Below are 19,283 nucleotides of genomic sequence, written 5' to 3'. Positions count from 1 at the left end.
TGTGCAGTTCAGTGCCTACCTCATTTGATATCTCCTTTGCATATTTAGGGTTATGGTGACTTGTTGTTTATTTCTCTCTTTTCTAGCAGACAACAAATTTGCTCCTTCTTCAGTACTCTGCCATCATGCAAAGATTATATAACTATATCCAACTAACACAAGACTGCAGAGGACATATGAGTAATGGAACTTATGTGAACTCACCAGCACATACAAGAGAAACCGTCTTTTTCTTTCACTGGTATTTTTTTATGAGAACTTCTCATTGGCACCTTTACAAAGTGTAATGAGGAACATCGTAGTTTTGAGAGTCAATCTATTGTATGCAAAAATCTCACTTACAATTTTGCGGTTTCATGGTTCTCCCTGCGTTAACGCCTCAATGGAAAAAAGTTCAAAAACTCCAAACTCTTGCACATTGTAACTTATATAAATTCTTCCAGTGGAGTAGTTTTCACTGCAATGATGGGACGATATCTTATCAATTAATTAAGAAAACTAATACTTATGACAGCTTCATCTTGGGATGTGGTGGAAGTGTTGTTAACCCTTTCGAATGGCAGAGATGTATCATCCTTTTTGTAGAACATTTTTTCAATCTCATATCTGAAACACGAATGGATGTTGGACTTTCAAAAACTTGCGTCATTCCATGAAGATAGATGGGCGTGGAAATGTGTGCCCAGTTTCCCTTCCACACTACACCGCAAACTGGTTAATTTTCTTCCCTTTGTCAACTTAGGAATGTATGGGTTAATTATGCAAATTTAACGTCCATGTTTACCTTCCTGTACTGATGTAAAAATGGACGGGCGCGGCAACACGTGCCATCATGGTCTAGTATCATTTGAAAGAGAGGGATGAGAGGCATATGTCATGGTAGTAAATGAGAGTTTGTGGTCGTCAACATCGTCATAACAATGGTTGTATGCACGTCTCTACTCACATAGTATCATTTTTGGCTGACGAATGGGCTTTCTCACTCACTTTTGGTCCGTTGAAACAATCCTAACCAATCTTATTTAATTAACCTTTGACTCGATTATCTCCTGCTCCGTTTCAGAAGAAATCATTCCCAACCAAATCTAACTAAACCTTACCTGGGTCACCTGAAAATGCTTTCAAGGGTTGTTCTCTAGCAAATGACCAATACCTATCATTATATACCAAATCAAGAGTGAAGAAGTGATTCTAAGGAGATCTTCCATCGATGCCCGAAGACTCCCATCAGGGCATAAAAATGCTCCAACTATTTGAGCCTACCTTTTTCTTTTATTAGAGTCTGGATACGCGCTAGGGTTATAGCCCACCCCATTTTGTATACTTCAATTAGAATAGTAATTTAATAGAGAAATTTCCAAGTGACACACCTTGCCCCTTGGCACCACCTATCTTGCTGGGATGGTTTGGAATAGAGGTTTAGTATAACAAAAGAGAATTTTTTTAGCACATTTGTATCTGACAATAAATGCAAAATTCAAATAAACATCTTGCCGGTTGGCCCCAGTGAGAAATATATATCCATTGAGAAATAAATGCAAAGATTGAAATAAATTGGAAACCATCTTGCCGATTGAGCACATGAAGCATCAAATATTAATTTAAGAGTGTTTATCTAGAATGACAAAGTACAGTAAAATATCCTTAAATTTTGGGTAACTTCGCATAATCCAAGGCTCTCTTTCCTTCTAGTTTGTTTGAGAAATAAAGTCTTGCATACTCTTCTACTTTCACTGTCTTGTATAACATCTTCTCTCCTATAGTTCCCAAAATTGGTGAAATAATTCCGTCATAATTTGGGATGTGAAATGCTGATATAGATAATCGCTCCTTGTGGGCATTGATGGTGACCCTGTGCTCAATGCTCTTGTACTTCCCATTCGTCATGATCTATAAATAACAAAGAGATTAGAATCAACAAATATCAAGTGTCTCATCTATATCCTTGAAAAGGGTAGTTCCTCAATCATATAAAATTGGAAGTAGTTTGAGACTATACATGACATTGTTTAGTGAAAACTTCCCTATGCACCATTCGACTATTGCTTTGTCTGGAGTGTACAGTCCATCTCCAGAAAAAGTTGCCTTTGCTTATAAGGCCTTAATTCTTTTGTCTTTTTGATGATGAACTTTTAGAAAAAACTATAAAGAAGATGGCAGAGAAATTATTGAACATTAACAAGCTAATTTTTCATTTGTTGCAACATGATTTTATTGACAACTAGAGAATAGGAGTGATAGTAACAAAGTAGCTTGTCTAAAAACAATGAGTCATTTTCATCAACTAAGTTGCCTAGATGTTGTGTGAGGGCTACAAAGGGGCTCGATGACTTGCTTGTTGGGTTAGGTGGACCTTGTACCTTTTCTTCCCTCAAACTCCTAACATATTTAGACACAACCCTAACAAAAAAAATCCTGTTTTTTTGAACCAACATATGGTGTGGTAAAATTAAAGATTTAATATGCGATAAATAAATTCAGAAGTGCTTTTATAAACTCAGGTAACAGAAACATTTAACACACGATAACATGTTCGGCACAAAATACGATGGCATGTTAGATTTTGGTAGAGGGAAAGAGTAAGTTGTGGAGTTGAGGATTTCTCTTCACCCGAGCACAAATAAGGATTTCATATTTTTTACTATATTATATACCATTTAGTTTGAGATACAATAAAACTCGCTAAGCATGTCTTCAAAAGCATACCTCAAGAAGGTCGCCCACATTCACCAACAGTGCATTAGAATGTGGTTTCACGGGAACCCACGCACCATGCCTTCTAATTTGTAAGCCTTGAACTGAATTAACTTCGAGCAGAATAGTTAGAAAAGATCCATCAGAATGTGGTGAGAAGCCTAGAACCTTTTCTGGTGTTGACGTGCATGGAGGGTAGTAGCTCATCCTGAGAAATTGTGACACATATTTGTCTGCCACCAACTCGGGATCAACATCTAGTGTTTTTGCAATGAAGATGGCAAGAGAATGTGTGAATTTCATCACCTCCGAAGAGTACCGTTCTATGCAATTCCTGGGATAATAATAATAACAATGTGTCTATGTTAATGTTGGGTTTTGGTAGATATGGAAATACTTTGGTCTTTATATGACTAGACCAAGCTTGTTTTGGTACCAAGTACAAATAACAAGCCCAATAAAAAAATCATTGCTTATATAGTCCCCGGTTCGGCCTTTCGTTGGTCATTACCATGAACCATAAAACACATTTGCTAGATATTTATGATGAAAATATTACCCAAAAAACTTGATATCAATTTTATTTTCTAGAAAACTTAATATTCATTTGTTCCTGCGGCTGATTTCAGTAATTTTTTCATTATCTAAGTTCCATATGAATACCTTGTTCAATTCAACTAAATTAACTAGGGATAGGTAGAACATCAACAATAAAGGCAACAATATTTTGTAGGTTGTTGTAGTAACGACTAGTTTGGTGGTGTTGGTGTCCTATCTATACCAACGTGCAATGTAAAAAATAAATCATAGTGGTTTACTTTGACTCCATGACCTAGTTAGCTAGGAATACGAAATGTACTATAAATAAAATTGAAAAGAGTTTGTGGAATCAAATAAAGAAGATCTTAATCTCCACTAAGTGTCTCAGCACAAAAATGTTGTGTGTATGAAAATAAAAAGGTTGTCTGGAATAAAAGAAGCAAGATCATAATCTCCACTAAGTCTATTCTCTATAGTTTATGTACTGGTATTGAATCAAAGAGATGCATAACACATTGAAAAGTAATGAAATAATAATGCCAACATAAATGTTTGGTACTCTCCTCTTTGGCCTTTGAGTGCATATTAAAAGAGCAATACATGTTTACATGTAATAAACACAACATATGGTTCATACGCCTAAGAAAATGAATAAATGTCAAAATGATGCTTCAAAGGCCACACTCACAAACATGGCACAGTATAGCGGTGGAAAGCCTCTTAGTTAAAAAATTGACATGGTCGATTGGTTTACCAAAAGATCACATGCAACCGAGTTGATCTTTTAAGTTTGAAGTATCCAATCCTGAAACAACTTGAGTGTGATTGCCAAATAAACAAAATTGCTTAATCTGATGCTTTCAATAGAGGGAATTCATTTTTCTTTGCCTTTCATGTACATCCAGATATCTCAAGCACACAAAGTCTAACCTGAAAGTATGAGGTTGACTTGGCCAGTAACTCATATCGCGAGCTTGAGGTGGTTGGGTGAAGAGAGCCAACATGTCAGCCCAATCTAGCTTTTGATCATCAGAGACAACAAACGCCTGGCCATAACCTTGAAGATCCCCTGGTTGTTGAGCATATGCATTCTTAACTTCCAGGGGGAGTCCAAAGAACTTTTGAATGCCCTGCTTTATCCCCATTATGACTTCATCCGATATTCCATGATTTACAACCTGAAATCTCAGTAGTTCGACATACAATAATGCTTTATCAAACACAGTTCTCGAGGGATGGAATGGATGAATCTATCTATTACTCTTATATTATACAGAGGGAGTAATATTTTGGAAAAAAATATATGGTTTGCATCTCTAGAATAAATTCCAAATTTTGTCTTTGAAATCCAATAGAAGATATCTCTAACCTTATACTTTTGAATGATGACTAATTTGGTTCCTGACCACAATCAATGTAGTATGAAAAATCAAGTTGTGATAATTTCCCCATGTGACGACCGAGTTGCACAAAAGTATGATAAACTATAATCAAGCAAAACAAAAATACCAAGAAAACCATTCAAGGGAATAAAGTAATAAAATTGGAGACTGTGAACAAATCTAAAATTTTAAAAAGTAAATACATAAAAGGACATCTTTAAAAAGAAATATTATACAAAAATTACTAAAAAATGTTAGGAATATTAAGATGAAATATATATATATATATATATATATATATATATATATATATATATATATATATAAACCATAAATATTTTATTAAGAGACCGACATAATTTCAGAAATCTCAGGGCTACTTAACACGCATGAAGTGTCTCCACATTTTTTAGTATTTACTACTGTTGCTACACCATTTGTGAGTATTCTAGAATTTGAATTATTTGGGGAATAGTTATGCCTTTCCTTTTTCAATTTTTATTCATCTTTTAAGAAATTATATGGTTTTTTGATATACTTATTTTAGTAATTTTTCTAATTATAAAATTAGTTGTTGAGAAACATGTGTTATCTTTGTTTTTTGTAACTTTTTTTACTGCTATTTTCTTAATTTGGTTTTTTTCAAATCTTTTGTGTTGACTCAACCACGTGCAACGCAGTGTCACTGGTCATACGTCTTGTGGTTAGGAACAAACTATACTAGATGATACCCCTCGCAATTCTATGGGTAATAGTTGCAATGTGTATTTAATGAGATATGATTACATAAAACATGATTTGGATTAATATTATATGAACTAAAATTGAAGATAAATATCATATATTGTATTTGATTAGTGTATAGTTGATAACTGGCATCGTATAATGAAAAACTTTTGTCATGCATGTTGAGGTCGGCCTTTGATCAGGTATCAAGTATGGTGAGATGGGACGTGTGTAAGTTGAGATAAGTAAAAGTGGTGGTCCGATGAAATGACATGTGTGCATGTTGTGATAAATAGAGATAGTGTGAATCAAGTATTTAATTATATAGGATTAGTCTCCCTGTTTTGTAACAAATATTTGTCGGATTTAAGTGGTTGTTTGGATTTGAGCCAAAAGTTGCCCAGATAAAAGTCTAAACTAAACCTTGAACTCGTAGACGAAAGCTAAATCGAACCCTGAACTTCCAATCCCTGAAATCAGCACTGGTTGAATCCCGGGATTGTTGACGGTGCATGCGACTGGGCCGGCCCAATAGGCGTGAAGCCAGATTTTTGATTTCTTTTTTGTTCAGTCTATTTTTTATTTCTTTTTTGTAATATGAGACGCGTAATAAAATACCAAAAAATAGTCAACTGTTGATTGCACAGGAGCGGCCAACCACGTGTTTTTTTAAGGAACGGCCAACCACGTGTGAAGCGATTTTTTTGTCTTTTATCCTGAACTTCCAATCCCTGAAATCATCACGGGTTGAATCCTGGGATTGTTGACAGTGCACGCGACTGGGCCGGCCCAATAGGCGCAAAGCCAGATTTTTGATTTCTTTTTTGTTCAGTCTATTTTTTATTTCTTTTTTGTAATACGAGACGCGTAATAAAATACCAAAAAATAGTCCAACTGTTGATTGCACAGGAGCGGCCAGCCACGTGTTTTTTTAAAGGAACGGCCAACCACGTGTGAAGCGATTTTTTTGTCTTTTATCATAACATGTGACGTATAAAAATACGTATAGAAAATAAACAATAGGGAGAGAGTCGAACATACGACGTGGAGCTGCTGAACTCGTCGCGCAAGCCACGAGAATAAATGGCTGCTAGTCACTTTACGAGATGATCGAAATATTTAATCACACATAGGAATAAACTTTTTTAAGGGCAAAAAAATATGGAAAACGTAAACAATTTGGAAAAGGAACAACTTTTCAAAAACGAAATCAATTTTGAACAAGTTAACACTTTTTTAAACATAATGTTTTTTGAAAAACTGGGAACAAATTTTGAAACCTGAACAAAATAAAAAATGCAAACACTTTCGGAAAAATTTAAAAATGGACTTTTGTAACTTGAAAAACTGTGTGAGAAAAATGTTGAATACTCCCGTAACAATGAAAGCGTAACAACGTACATAATGTATTTGGAAAAAAATATAACAAAAAGAAAAAAAGCCAAAGAAAACCAATGAAAATAAAGAAAACCGGAAGGAAAGGGAAAATGAAAAAAAAATGAAAACCATAGCAGAGCGGGCACACAAGCGACTGCTCTAATGGGCCGGCCCAGCTTAACTTGCCATGTCAGCGAATACCAGCGAAATACTCTCAAGGTTTAAAATAGACCGGCATCGAAGAGTTTGGTGTGCTGATTTCAGGGGTTGGAAGTTAGGGGTTCGATTTAGGTTTCGCTTACGAGTTCAGGGTTTATTTTGGACCTTTTCCAAAAAAAATGGTGTTGACCACGTCCAGGACACCTGTTTGGGTTGGTGCCGATTATTTGGCTCGCCCAGGCTGCATGCACTCTCACAGTTCGATTTCACGCCAACTCTTGGCCATTCACGGGTGGGCAAAAGGAAAAGGTTCCCTATTTTTTTGGCTAGCCCACGAATTGGCAGGGCTATCACGGGCAACATCCAAACAGACCGTAAGAACTTAGTTTTTTTTAGAGTATAAGCGATGACTCGTGGAAAAGATTGTGGAAGCTGCCATGCCCTCGCAATATTCAGATGTTTGCTTGGCGGCTCAAGCATGACTCCCTGGCTTTCCGCACAAACGTGGCGAGGAAGGGTATCCCCATTGCCGATACAAAATGTTTATTCTGTGGAAGGGCAGATGAGGTTGGCGCCCACCTGTTCATTAAGTGCAAGCACACCAAGGAGGTGTGGAGAGCGCTCGAGCTGGAGAAAGAACGAGTTACGTTGGAGAAGATCGGGCCCGTGCATGCAGTTCTTGATTTTTCTTTGGGAGCTTGATGTAAAAAAGCGGCTGCACATTCTCACATTCTGGTGGCTGTGGTGGTCTAACCGCAACAAGCTTCGTCAGGGACAGATGCCTTTGGCTGCGGACACAGTGGCGCGCCACACGAGGAGCAGTGTGCTCGAGTTCCTGGAGATCTTTGGGAAGCCAGCGGACAAGCCTGTACCCGACAAGTGGCGGCCGCCGTCCCAAGCAGACTACAAGATCAATGTGGACGGGTCTTTCGTCCCAGGCCAGAATCATGCAGGATGGGGAGTGGTGGTAAGAACAAAAGATGGCAATCTGGCCTTTGCCCGGGCGGGCAGGCAGGAGCACATCACTAATCCTTTTGCAGCTGAGATCTCTGCCATGTCTCATGCCGTTCACATCGCTGCGGACCTGGGAATCCTCCGGGTCGAACTGGAGACGGACTCACAGCTTGTGGCTGAAGCCCTGGACATGCAGAAAGTTGATTCCTCGACATATGCTGCTGTCGTTGAGGATATCAAGTACCACCTGAAACTTTGGTTCTCAAAGGTTACTATTTCCGTGTGTAAGCGTAGTGCAAATTCTCTTGCTCATGAACTCGCCAATATTGGCCGCGTGTGTGAACCTAACCACTCCTTGGAGTGGGAGTCTGATGTTCCCGCCCATGTGGGCGTTTGTATCTTGGGCGATCTGCCTAAGAACAGTTAAGTAATAAAGCAAGTGCTTTACCCTAAAAAAAAGAACTTAGTTTTTTTGAGAAGGATTTAAGAATTTGCAAGATCTATAATTTCCAGTAATGGTTGTTAGAGACCAAGTCTAAAATGAACCTCCATTACTCGACATTATAGATGTCACGATTTCTAAAATCTGACATTTTTTTATTTGAGAGGGACAAGGTTAGAGACCGAGTCTAGACTCTAGAATCAACCAACAGCTCAGTAATTTGGTAAAGAAAAAGACACACAAGCGAAGTAAACGAATATTTCTTTTGAACCAACCTGTGGTTGGATGGTTAGAGGGACAGTGGTGTCCCAAACCCACCAGGGTTCAAGTCCTGGTGCTCGCATTTATTTCTGGATTTATTTCAGGATTTCTGGCGATGCGCTTTCAGTGGCCGGAGACGTTCCCGTCGACGACGAGGCGCCTATAGTGACTTCATAAATTTCAAGATGATATGCCGACTCAGTCTCTCAGAGATGCTCATAGGGATAGGGTGTGCGTGTGTGCGTTTATAGAAGTGAGTGTATGCGCGTATGTATGAGCGCTTAAGTCTGTACTGATGTTAAAAAAAGAAAATATTCGTTTTTTTGTAATATCTGTCGTGCTTCAACCATCTCAACGATCGAAGGTAAATACCCCAAATGTCAGGTTGCGCCAATGCAATGACATTGTGTAGACTAATGACACATAAATTGTACTGGTCGGCTAATATTGGCCCTCGAGTGACGTACCTGAAAGAAGCCCCACTCCGCGCAGGCAAATCTGAGCTTTGCGGTCTCCGCTTCAGCGGACTCGGGGCTCAGGAGCTTGCTGATGTCGATCACCGGAACGTCGTCGGACAGCTCGGGGAGGACGGCGTGTGCGTCGATGTCCGGCTGGATATACCGTTGGATCTTGTCGACCGTCAGCTCGCCGGCGGATGCCACCAGCGCCTGGACGTTAGTGACGGGAAGCGATGTTCCCAGCTTCGACCACCTGCTCTCGCTGGCGCTGCCACTCGCTGCCTCCACCTCCATGAGTATAGCTGCCTAGGTCTCCACTACGGGTCTCGCTAGTGAAGTTACAGGGAGCAGGCTATTATATACACTGTTAACTGAACTGTGATGTTACCACACGATGAAACTGGTCAGAAATGCGAATGATTCCTCGACCGGCTCGTCTGGGAGGCCCCGATCCATGTGCTTGGATGCACCGACCGATGTTAAAAAATTGCCCGGCGGCTAATGGCAGAATTTAACTGGGATATAAATACTTCTGCACCGACACACTTGCAGATCTGCTCTGGCGCGGTTCAAACATGCCTTTGTCATTTTCGAAAGAAAAAAACATGCTTTTGTACACGAAGTCATAAACCTTGTTTTTTTTGCGAGGGAGTCATAAACCTTGTTACTTGTGTGGTTTCTGAAATGAAACCGGGAGACGGTTAGCCCATCTTTTTTTTCCGTAGTAATACGTGTCTCATAAATAAAATAAAGGTTCACTTAGAATCCATGTAAACATTGATATTACAGGACTGAAAAGATAGGATAATCCTACGCAAAAAACCAGCGTTTGTCCCTCTCCACTAAGGAAGAGAAGACATATCACCTCTCCACCCGAGCTAGACGCGGCTTCATCGCTGATCAGCAGCTTTACGGACCTCCAAAGTAGTTTGCCTGAAGCAAAACCATTGCCGTTTAAAGAATCAGACCGGGGCAACGTGTCCCCGGACACACCATCGAACTTCAGAACTGACACCCCCGCACGACTACGACGTCGGAGGAGGAAACCAAAACCATCAGCCTCCAACCATAAACCCAGCACAAGATGCACCATCTTCTAGTTGTTACTTGCATAGACAACCGGCTGCGCGTACTCCTGGATGGCAAAACCTCCCCGCTCCACAATAACGTCGGAGACAACGCCGCAGCAATGGGGACAGAGCAGAAGGAGAGACACACCTGATGGAGTCGCTGCCGCCGCCTCGCCGGCACCATCCACAAACCCTAACGCCGCCGATCTAAAGGATCGGCAAACACATGATGCCATCAACTCTGAGACGCCGCCATGAAGGGCACCGCCGGTGTGGGAGTGAAGTTGAGGCAGATTCATTCGTCCGGACGCCGCTCCCACCACCCCAACAGCGCACCACGACCTACAAATCCAAACCCTAACCACAGAGCGGAGGAACGGGTCCCCCCTCCCTCCTGCCGCCGGAGCAGCAGTAGGAGGGAGAGAGGGCCAACGCCCTCCTGCACGGCTGCACAGGTTCAGATGTATTACTACTATTTACTAGGATACGTACGCACTGGCCCCTAATGCATTTTCATTGATTGTTGAAGGAAATATGCCCTAGAGGCAATAATAAAGTTGTTATTTTATATTTCCTTATATCATGATAACTATTTATTATTCATGCTAGAATTGTATTAACCGGAAACTTGATACATGTGTGGATACATAGACAAAACACCGTGTCCCTAGTGAGCCTCTACTTGACTAGCTCGTTAATCAAAGATGGTTAAGTTTCCTAACCATAGCATGTGTTGTCATTTGATGAACGTGATCACATCATTAGAAGAATGATGTGATGAACAAGACCCATCCGTTAGCTTAGCATGTTGATCGTTCAGTTTTATTGCTATTGCTTTCTTCATGTCAAATACATATTCCTTCGACTATGAGATTATGCAACTCCCGGATACCGGAGGAATACCTTGTGTGCTATCAAACGTCACAAAGTAACTGGGTGATTATAAATATGCTCTACAGGTATCTCCGAAGGTGTTTGTTGGGTTGGCATAGATCAAGATTAGGATTTGTCACTCCGAGTATCGGAGAGGTATCTCTGGGCCCTCTCGGTAATACACATCGTGATAAGCCTTGCAAGCAATGTGACTAATGAGTTAGTTATGAGATGATGTATTATGGAACGAGTAAAGAGACTTGCCGGTAACGAGATTGAACTAGGTATGAAGATACCGAAGATCGAATCTCGGGCAAGTAACGTACCGATGACAAAGGGAATAACGCATGTTGTCAATATGGTAAGACCGATAAAGATCTTCGTAGAATATGTGGGAACCAATATGGGCATCCAGGTTCCGCTGTTGGTTATTGACCGGAGAGGTGTCTCGGTCATGTCTACATAGTTCTCGAACCCGTAGGGTCCACACGCTTAACGTTTGATGGCGATTTTATATCATATGAGTTATTTGATTTCATGACCGAATGTTGTTCGGAGTCCCGAATGAGATCACAGACATGACGAGGAGTCTCGAAATGGTCGAGACGTAAAGATTCATATATTGGACGATGATATTCGGACACCGGAAGTGTTCCGGGGGTACCGGGTACATATCGGGTCACCGGAAGGGGTTCCAGGCATCCCCCCGGCAACTACATGGGCCTAATGGGCCAAGAAGGGGACAGACCAGCCCCTAGGGGGCTGGTGCGCCCCATGTTGACCAAAATAAGGGGGAAGGAAAGAGGGGAATAGAGAAAGGAAGGGGAGCAATTCGGCCTCCCTCTTCCTTCTCTCCTCCCTCCTCCTTCCTTCCCCCTCCGGATGAATATGGAAGGGGGGAGGCCGAATTGGGAGGCGCCCAAGTAGGATTCCTCCTACTTGGGGCGCCCCCTTGGCCACCTCTCCTCCCCTGCAACCTATATATATGAGGGGGGCACCGCTAGAACATACAACAATGATTGTTAGCCATGTGCGGCGCCCCCCTCCACAGTTTACGCCTCCGCTCATATTGTCGTAGTGCTTAGGCGAAACCCTGCGCGGATCACTTCACCATCACCATCACCACGCCGTCGTGGTGACGAAACTCTCCCTCGACACTTTGCTGGATCAAGAGTTCGAGAGACGTCATCGAGCTGAACGTGTGCAGAACTCGGAGGTGTCGTACGTTCGGTGCTTGATCGGTCGGAACGAGAAGAAGTTCGACTACATCAACTGTGTTGTTAAACGCTTCCGCTTTCGGTCTACGAGGGTACGTGGACACACTCTCTCCCTCTCGTTGCTATGCATCTCCTAGATAGATCTTGCGTGAGCGTAGGAATTTTTTTGAAATTGCATGCTACGTTTCCAAACAGTGGCATCCTAGCCAGGTCTATGCATAGATGATATGCACGAGTAGAACACAAAGAGTTGTGGGCGGTGATCGTCATACTGCTTACCACCAATGTCTTATTTTGATTCGGCGGTATTGTTGGATGAAGCGGCCCGGACCAACCTTACATGACCACGTTCATGAGATCGGTTCCATCGATAGACATGCAACTAGTTTTGCATAAAGGTGGCTGGCGGGTGTCTGTTTCTCCAACTTTAGTTGAATCGAATTTGACTACGGCCGGTCCTTGTTGAAGGTTAAAACAGCAAACTTGATAAATCACCATTGTGGTTTTGATGCGTAGGTAAGAACGGTTCTTACTAGAAGCCCGTAGCAGCCACGTAAAACTTGCAACAACAAAGTAGAGGACGTCTAACTTGTTTTTGCTGGGCTTGTTGTGATGTGATATGGTCAAGACATGATGTGATATATGTTATTGTATGTGATGATCATGTTTTGTAAAAGTTATCGGCAACTGGCAGGAGCCTTATGGTTGTCGCTTTATTGTATGAAATGCAAACGCCATGTAATTGCTTTACTTTATCACTATGCGTTAGCAATAGTTGTAGAAGCAATAGTTGGCGAGACGACCACGATGCTACGATGGAGATCAAGGTGTCAAGCTGGTGACGATGGAGATCATGACGGTGCTTTGGAGATGGAGATCAATGGCACAAGATGCTGATGGCCATATCATGTCACATATTTTGATTGCATGTGTTGTTTATCTTTTATGCATCTTATTTTGCTTAGTACGGCGGTAGCATTATAAGATGATCCCTTACTAAAAATTTCAAGGTATAAGTGTTCTCCCTGAGTATGCACCGTTGCGACAGTTCGTCGTGCTGAGACACCACGTGATGATCGGGTGTGATAAGCTCTACGTTCACATACAATGGGTGCAAAGACAGTTTTGCACATGCGGAATACTCGGGTTAAACTTGACGAGCCTAGCATGTACAGACATGGCCTCGGAACACTGGAGACCGAAAGGTCGAACGTGAATCATATAGTAGATATGATCAACATAGAGATGTTCACCATTGAAAACTACTCCATCTCACGTGATGATCGGACATGGTTTAGTTGATATGGATCACGTGATCATTTAGATGACTCGAGTGATGTCTATCTAAGTGGGAGTTCTTAAGTAATATGATTATTTGAACTTAATTTATCATGAACTTAGTCTTGATAGTATTTGCATATCTATGTTGTAGATCAATAGCTCGCGATATAGCTCCTATATATTTTTGATATGTTCCTAGGGAAAAGTGAAAGATGATAATAGCAATGATGCGGACTGGGTCCGTGATCTGAGGATTATCCACGTGCTGCACAGAAGAATTATGTCCTTGATGCACTGCTAGGTGACAGATCTATTGCAGGAGCTGATGCAGACGTTATGAACGTTTGACATGCTCGGTATGATGACTACTTCATAGTTTAGTGCACCATGCTTTACAGCTTAGAACCAGGACTTCAAAAACGTTTTGAACGCCACGGAGCATATAAGATGTTCCAAGAGTTGAAATTGGTATTTCAGACTCATGCCCATGTCGAGAGGTATGGGACCTCTGACAAGTACTTTGCCTACAAGATGGAGGAGAATGGCTCAGCCAGTGAGCATGTACTTAGAATGTCTGGGTAGTATAATCACTTGAATCAAGTGGGAGTTAATCTTCCAGATTAGATAGTGATTGACAGAGTTCTCTAGTCACTATCACCAAGCTACTAGAACTTCGTGATGAACTATAATATGCAAGGGGATGACGAAAACGATTCCCGAACTCTTCGCGATACTGAAATCGGTGAAGGTAGAAATCAAGAAAGAGCATCAAGTGTTGATGGTTGACAAGACCACTAGTTTCAAGTAAAAGGGCAAGGGAAAGAAAAGGGAACTTCAAGAAGAATGGCAAGCAAGTTGCCACTCCCGTGAAGAAGCCCAAAGCTGGACCCAAGCCTGAAACTGAGTGCTTATACTGCAAAGCAAATGGTCACTGGAAGTGGAACTGCCCCAAACATTTGGCGGATAAGAAGGATGGCAAAGTGAACAAAGGTATATTTGATATACAGATTATTGTGTACCTTACTAGTGTTCATAGTAGCCCCTGGGTATTTGATACTAGTTCAGTTGCTAAGATTAGTAACTCGAAACAGGAGTTATAGAATGAACAGAGACTAGTTAAGGGCGAGGTGACAATGTGTGTTGGAAGTGATTCCAAGGTTGATAAGATCACCATCACACACTCCCTCTACCTTCGGGATTAGTATTGAACCTATATATGTTATTTGGTGTTTGCGTTGAGCATGAATATGATTGGATCATGTCTATTGCAATATGGTTATTCATTTAAGTTAGAGAATAATTGTTGTTCTGTTTACATGAATAAAACCTTCTATGGTCATACAGCCAATGTAAATGGTTTATTGAATCTCGATCGTAGTGATACACATATTCATAATATTGATGCCAAAAGATGCAAAGTTGATAATGATAGTGCAACATATTTGTGGCACTGCCGTTTAGGTCATATTGGTGTAAAGCGCATGAAGAAACTCCATGCCGATGGACTTTTGGAATCACTTGATTATGAATATTTGATGCTTGCGAACCATGCCTCATGGGCAAGATGACTAAGACTCCGTTCTCCGGAACAATGGAGCGAGCCACTGACATGGGAATAATGCGTACACACATGCATGCAGTGCTTCCACCCCGGGTACACACATGCATGCACTTACTCCACTCCGTAGTAGTACATTACATGGAGAGAAAATTGTGGACTTGATTGCGGTTACCACGCCCTAATTAATTGAGCATTAAACCAAACGCGTCTAAAGTCTCTGTGGTGGTGGAAATGCATTGAGAGAAATGCATCATAATGAAGCGCGCCCTGTAAACTGTGACGGAGGTAGGAGTAGTATGAAGGTGCAAAACCAAGTACGCGTATGGCCAGTCGGTCAACGCACCTCGTCTTGGCATATCACTGACATGTGGGACCGGAGTGTGAGCAAACCGATCTCAATTGACGGCAAAATGGCCAATCCGCCGTTCCTTGAGAGAGACGAGGAGCGAGAACACACAGACGGGCTCGCACGGAGGCCAAGATATATCCGAGCATGGTTGATCGGTATCATCATTACATGTTGGGCTGCCGTTTTCTGGCCTTCTCCGGAATAAATGTGTACTTTATCAAAGATTAAGAAAAATAAGAGTACAGAGGCTCCACCATGCGGTTCTAGTAGTTGTAAGGGCATATTTATCCCTAAGGTGTTTTGGTGATTGCTGACAATGCTTTTGCGGACTAATCGTGTGCCTTGAGTTTCTCAGACGTTTCATCGCTAGGCACAAGACGGTTTGGTGCCCCTCGAAGACTATTGAAGACGACGTTCTTTTTACGTTTCTTTTCGGTGGAATTGAGTCGTAGGAAAGCCGTACTATCAAGAGGGGGTCCGCTTCGGAAAGGTTTGGGTGGAATCATCACGTACACATTTTGTTCCTTGTCTCCTCCTTTCCCCCTGCGCTTTGGAGCATCCTCCATTTATACTCTATGCATTATGTCTTGGTTGCTGATATTGGGCTTGCGGTAGTACTATCAAGAGTACTGCTCCCTGGAGCGGTAGTACCGCAGGCACCTGCGGTAGTACCGCAGGAGCCCACGGTAGTACCGCTCCTCTGGAGCTGTAGTACCGTGGCCCCCAGGCCAAGTGCCGCTGCATTGCGGTAGTAGGGGCGGATGTAATTTTTTACATCCGCGCCACCGCGGTAGTACCGCACCTTGTGCGCGGTAGTACCGCGCGCGGCCTGGCTCAGCCGCCACGCGGTAGTACCGCTCCTCCAGCTGTAGTACCGTGTCGGATTTTTGCATCGTTTGATTTTCAGCGGAAGTAGGCACGGATGTATTTTTATTCATCCACGTCCTAGGCCATTCCTGCCTTGCGGTAGTATCGCAAGGGGGAGCGGTAGTACCGCTCCTGCGGAAGTACTGCTCTCAGCCTCTATGCTTCAGGCGTGTCCTAGTTCCTGCCGTAGCAGCGGTAGTACCGCGGTCACCCGCGGTAGTACCGTGTGGCTGTGCGGTAGTACCGCTTGTCAGGGGCGGTAGTACCGCGAGTCGCGGGCTGGTTAGGTGGATAACGGTTGGATTTAGTTCTCGACTATAAAAGGGGTGTCTTCTTCCTCTAGTTGACCACCTCTTCCAACCCTAAGCTCCATTGTTGCTCCAAACTCCATTTTCGCCCGATCTCACTCCCTAGCCAATCAAACATGTTGATTTGCTCGGGAGTGGTTGAGAAGGCCCCGATCTACACTTCCACCAAGAGAAATTTGATTTCCCCCACTAATCCCTTGCGGATCTTGTTACTCTTGGGTGTTTGAGCACCCTAGAAGGTTGAGGTCACCGCGGAGCCATAATCCATTGTGGTGAAGCTTCGTGGTGTCGTTGGGAGCCTCCAATTAAGTTGTGGAGATTGCCCCAACCTTGTTTGTAAAGGTTCGGTCGCCTCCTCCAAGGGCACCAATAGTGGAATCACGGCATCGCATTGTGTGAGGGCGTGAGGAGAATACGGTGGCCCTAGTGGCTTCTTGGGGAGCATTGTGCCTCCACACCGCTCCAACGGAGACGTACTTCCCCTCAAAGGGAAGGAACTTCGGTAACACATCCTCGTCTTCACCGGCTCCACTCTTGGTTATCTCGTGCCTTTACTTGTGCAAGCTTATTTGTGCTATATCTCTTGCTTGCTTGTATGCTTATTGTTGTTGCATCATATAGGTTGCTCACCTAGTTGCATATCTAGACAACCTACTTTGATGCAAAGTTTAAATTGGTAAAGAAAAGCTAAAATTGTTAGTTGCCTATTCACCCCCCTCCTAGTCAACTATATCGATCCTTTCAATTGGTATCAGAGCCTCGTCTCTTTATTAAGGACTTTACCGTCCGAAGAGTATGGTTGACATCGTAGACGGTGTGGAGGAGCACTCCGGTGCGAATCCGGTCTCGTCTACGGGAGATGGGGGAACCGCGGTCTCTCGTGAGGAATTCAATGTGGCGTTAGACACATTGAAAACCTCCATGATGACCGAGGTCGAAAGCATGTTTAATAAATTCTTAGAAGGGCTTAAACTTTCCACCGCACCGTTGAAAGTGGGTGATCCCGCTAACAAGGTGACGGATGCTACTTCCGAAAAGGGGGAAGCTATTAGCGAAAAAGCTCCTTCTTCTAGTGGTAAAAATGGCACCGACATCTTTGCCCATGTGGAACCTCCACTTGTCTATGGTGGACCGCTTCCTTCCACTCATTTGAATCATGCCGGCCCGACCCCTAAGATTGAGAAGAATGTAGAATTTGATTCTTGGGTCTATCGTTTTAAGCGTCATTTAAATCATGTGAACACTAACCTTTGGATAATCATTGAAGAAGGTTTCTATCCGCATGACCAAAGTAACTTCACTCCTAGAGAAGCCGTGGATAATCAATTCAATGAGAATGCTCTCTTCATCATCCAAGAAGCAATCCCACCCGAAGATCTTCCTCATCTCCGGCCCTACTCCATGGCCAAAGATGCTTGGCACCAAGTGGTTTCCCTCTATCGGGGAAGCGCAAGCATTCAAGGCTCCAACTATGAAGTGGTGCAAGATGAAGCCGATGAGTTTGCAATGAAAGAAGATGAAGAACCTCGTGAGCTTTATCGGAGAGTAACCAAACTCGCGGTCTCTCTCCGAGACCACGGAAGTAAGGACACGGATGACAATTGGATCAAGCGCAAATTCCTCAAGGCAATTATGCCCTACCACAAAGCCATGTCCTCCGTCATTCGTCAAAGGCCGGACTTCCACACCTTGTCCTCAAGTGAAGTGTTGGATGAGTTCGTTGCTATGAGCATCTTGGACAAGACCGCCGACAATGCGGTACTACGCTCTCAAAGAGTAAAGAAGCCCAACCTTGCTCTCAAGGCCAAGGTTAGTATGGAGGAAGAGGATGAAGAGGAAGAAGAGGAGAGAAACCTCGAAGATACGAAGTATGCCTATCATGAACACATGGCCCTTGCTTCAAGGCAATTTTGGAGCAAGAAGAACTCAAGGCCCAACTTCAACAAGAACAATTCAAGTGGCGCAAAGGGCAAGCAACGAGTGAGGACTTGCTTCAATTGTGGCAATGTGAGCCACTTTGTTGCGGAGTGACCTTATGAGAAGAGGGAAGACAATGGTGGCAAGCTCATCCGAAAGGACACGACCAAGTCATTCGCCAACAAGAGCAACTTCACCAAGAAGACTCCTCCCAAGGCATTGGTGGTACAAGAAGAGTACAATGAGGATGATGACGATGATGAAGATGGTGAGTCGGTTGCCATGGCCTCCGTTGCCATTGCGACGACTCCACAGGTGTCTCTCTTCAACTCACCCAATGAGAGCATCACCGCCAAGTGCCTCATGGTTAATGCCACCAACAAGGTAACCCCCAACATCAAAACTACCATCATTAATCATCCTTGTTTGACGGATAGCATTGATGAACATGAGGGAACAAATATGGAGGAGAATGAGTTTGAGACCTTTATGGGTAAACTCAAGGGTAAATCCAAGGACTTCGTTGCTCTCTTGGAACAACTTGGTGAAGCCAATGACATGATTGAGGCTCACGAAGATACCATCTCTAAGGTGGAGGGGCATAGTCGTGACTATGCCGATGAGATTTCGGATCTTTCCAATGCTCTTGAGGAAGAGCATGGTCTTCGTTTGGCTCTTGAGGAGTCACACAACGATGATCATGCTAAGTTAAAGAAAGATCTTGATCATGCTCTTGTTGTTTCTCGTGTGCTAAACTCCGAGAAGGCAAAGCTTGGGGTTGATATTGCTAGACTCAAAGAGGAGTTTGACATTCTCGACAAGGCTCACAAAGCCTTGAAGGGTGTTC

The 19,283-nt window shown here is 42.9% G+C and overlaps 1 protein-coding gene across 1 annotated transcript; it reads right to left on the bottom strand.

The window, feature by feature from the left end:
• Positions 1–1,022: 1,022 nt before the first annotated feature.
• LOC123048470 (2-oxoglutarate-dependent dioxygenase 11) lies at positions 1,023–9,287 on the bottom strand. The gene is made up of 7 exons (XM_044471565.1): positions 9,003–9,287; positions 4,165–4,412; positions 2,707–3,028; positions 1,721–1,890; positions 1,264–1,323; positions 1,096–1,153; positions 1,023–1,049 (listed from the first exon to the last, which is right to left on the bottom strand). The coding sequence occupies exons 1-7, from the start codon at positions 9,285–9,287 to the stop codon at positions 1,023–1,025; spliced, it is 1,170 nt and encodes a 389-aa protein (XP_044327500.1).
• Between the last annotated feature and the right edge of the window lie 9,996 nt (positions 9,288–19,283).

This window comes from Triticum aestivum, chromosome 2D (assembly GCF_018294505.1).
Source record: "Triticum aestivum cultivar Chinese Spring chromosome 2D, IWGSC CS RefSeq v2.1, whole genome shotgun sequence".
Lineage (NCBI taxonomy): Eukaryota > Viridiplantae > Streptophyta > Magnoliopsida > Poales > Poaceae > Triticum > Triticum aestivum.
Note: the sequence above shows the minus strand (reverse complement) of the source record. Positions and strands in the feature narration are given on the sequence as shown.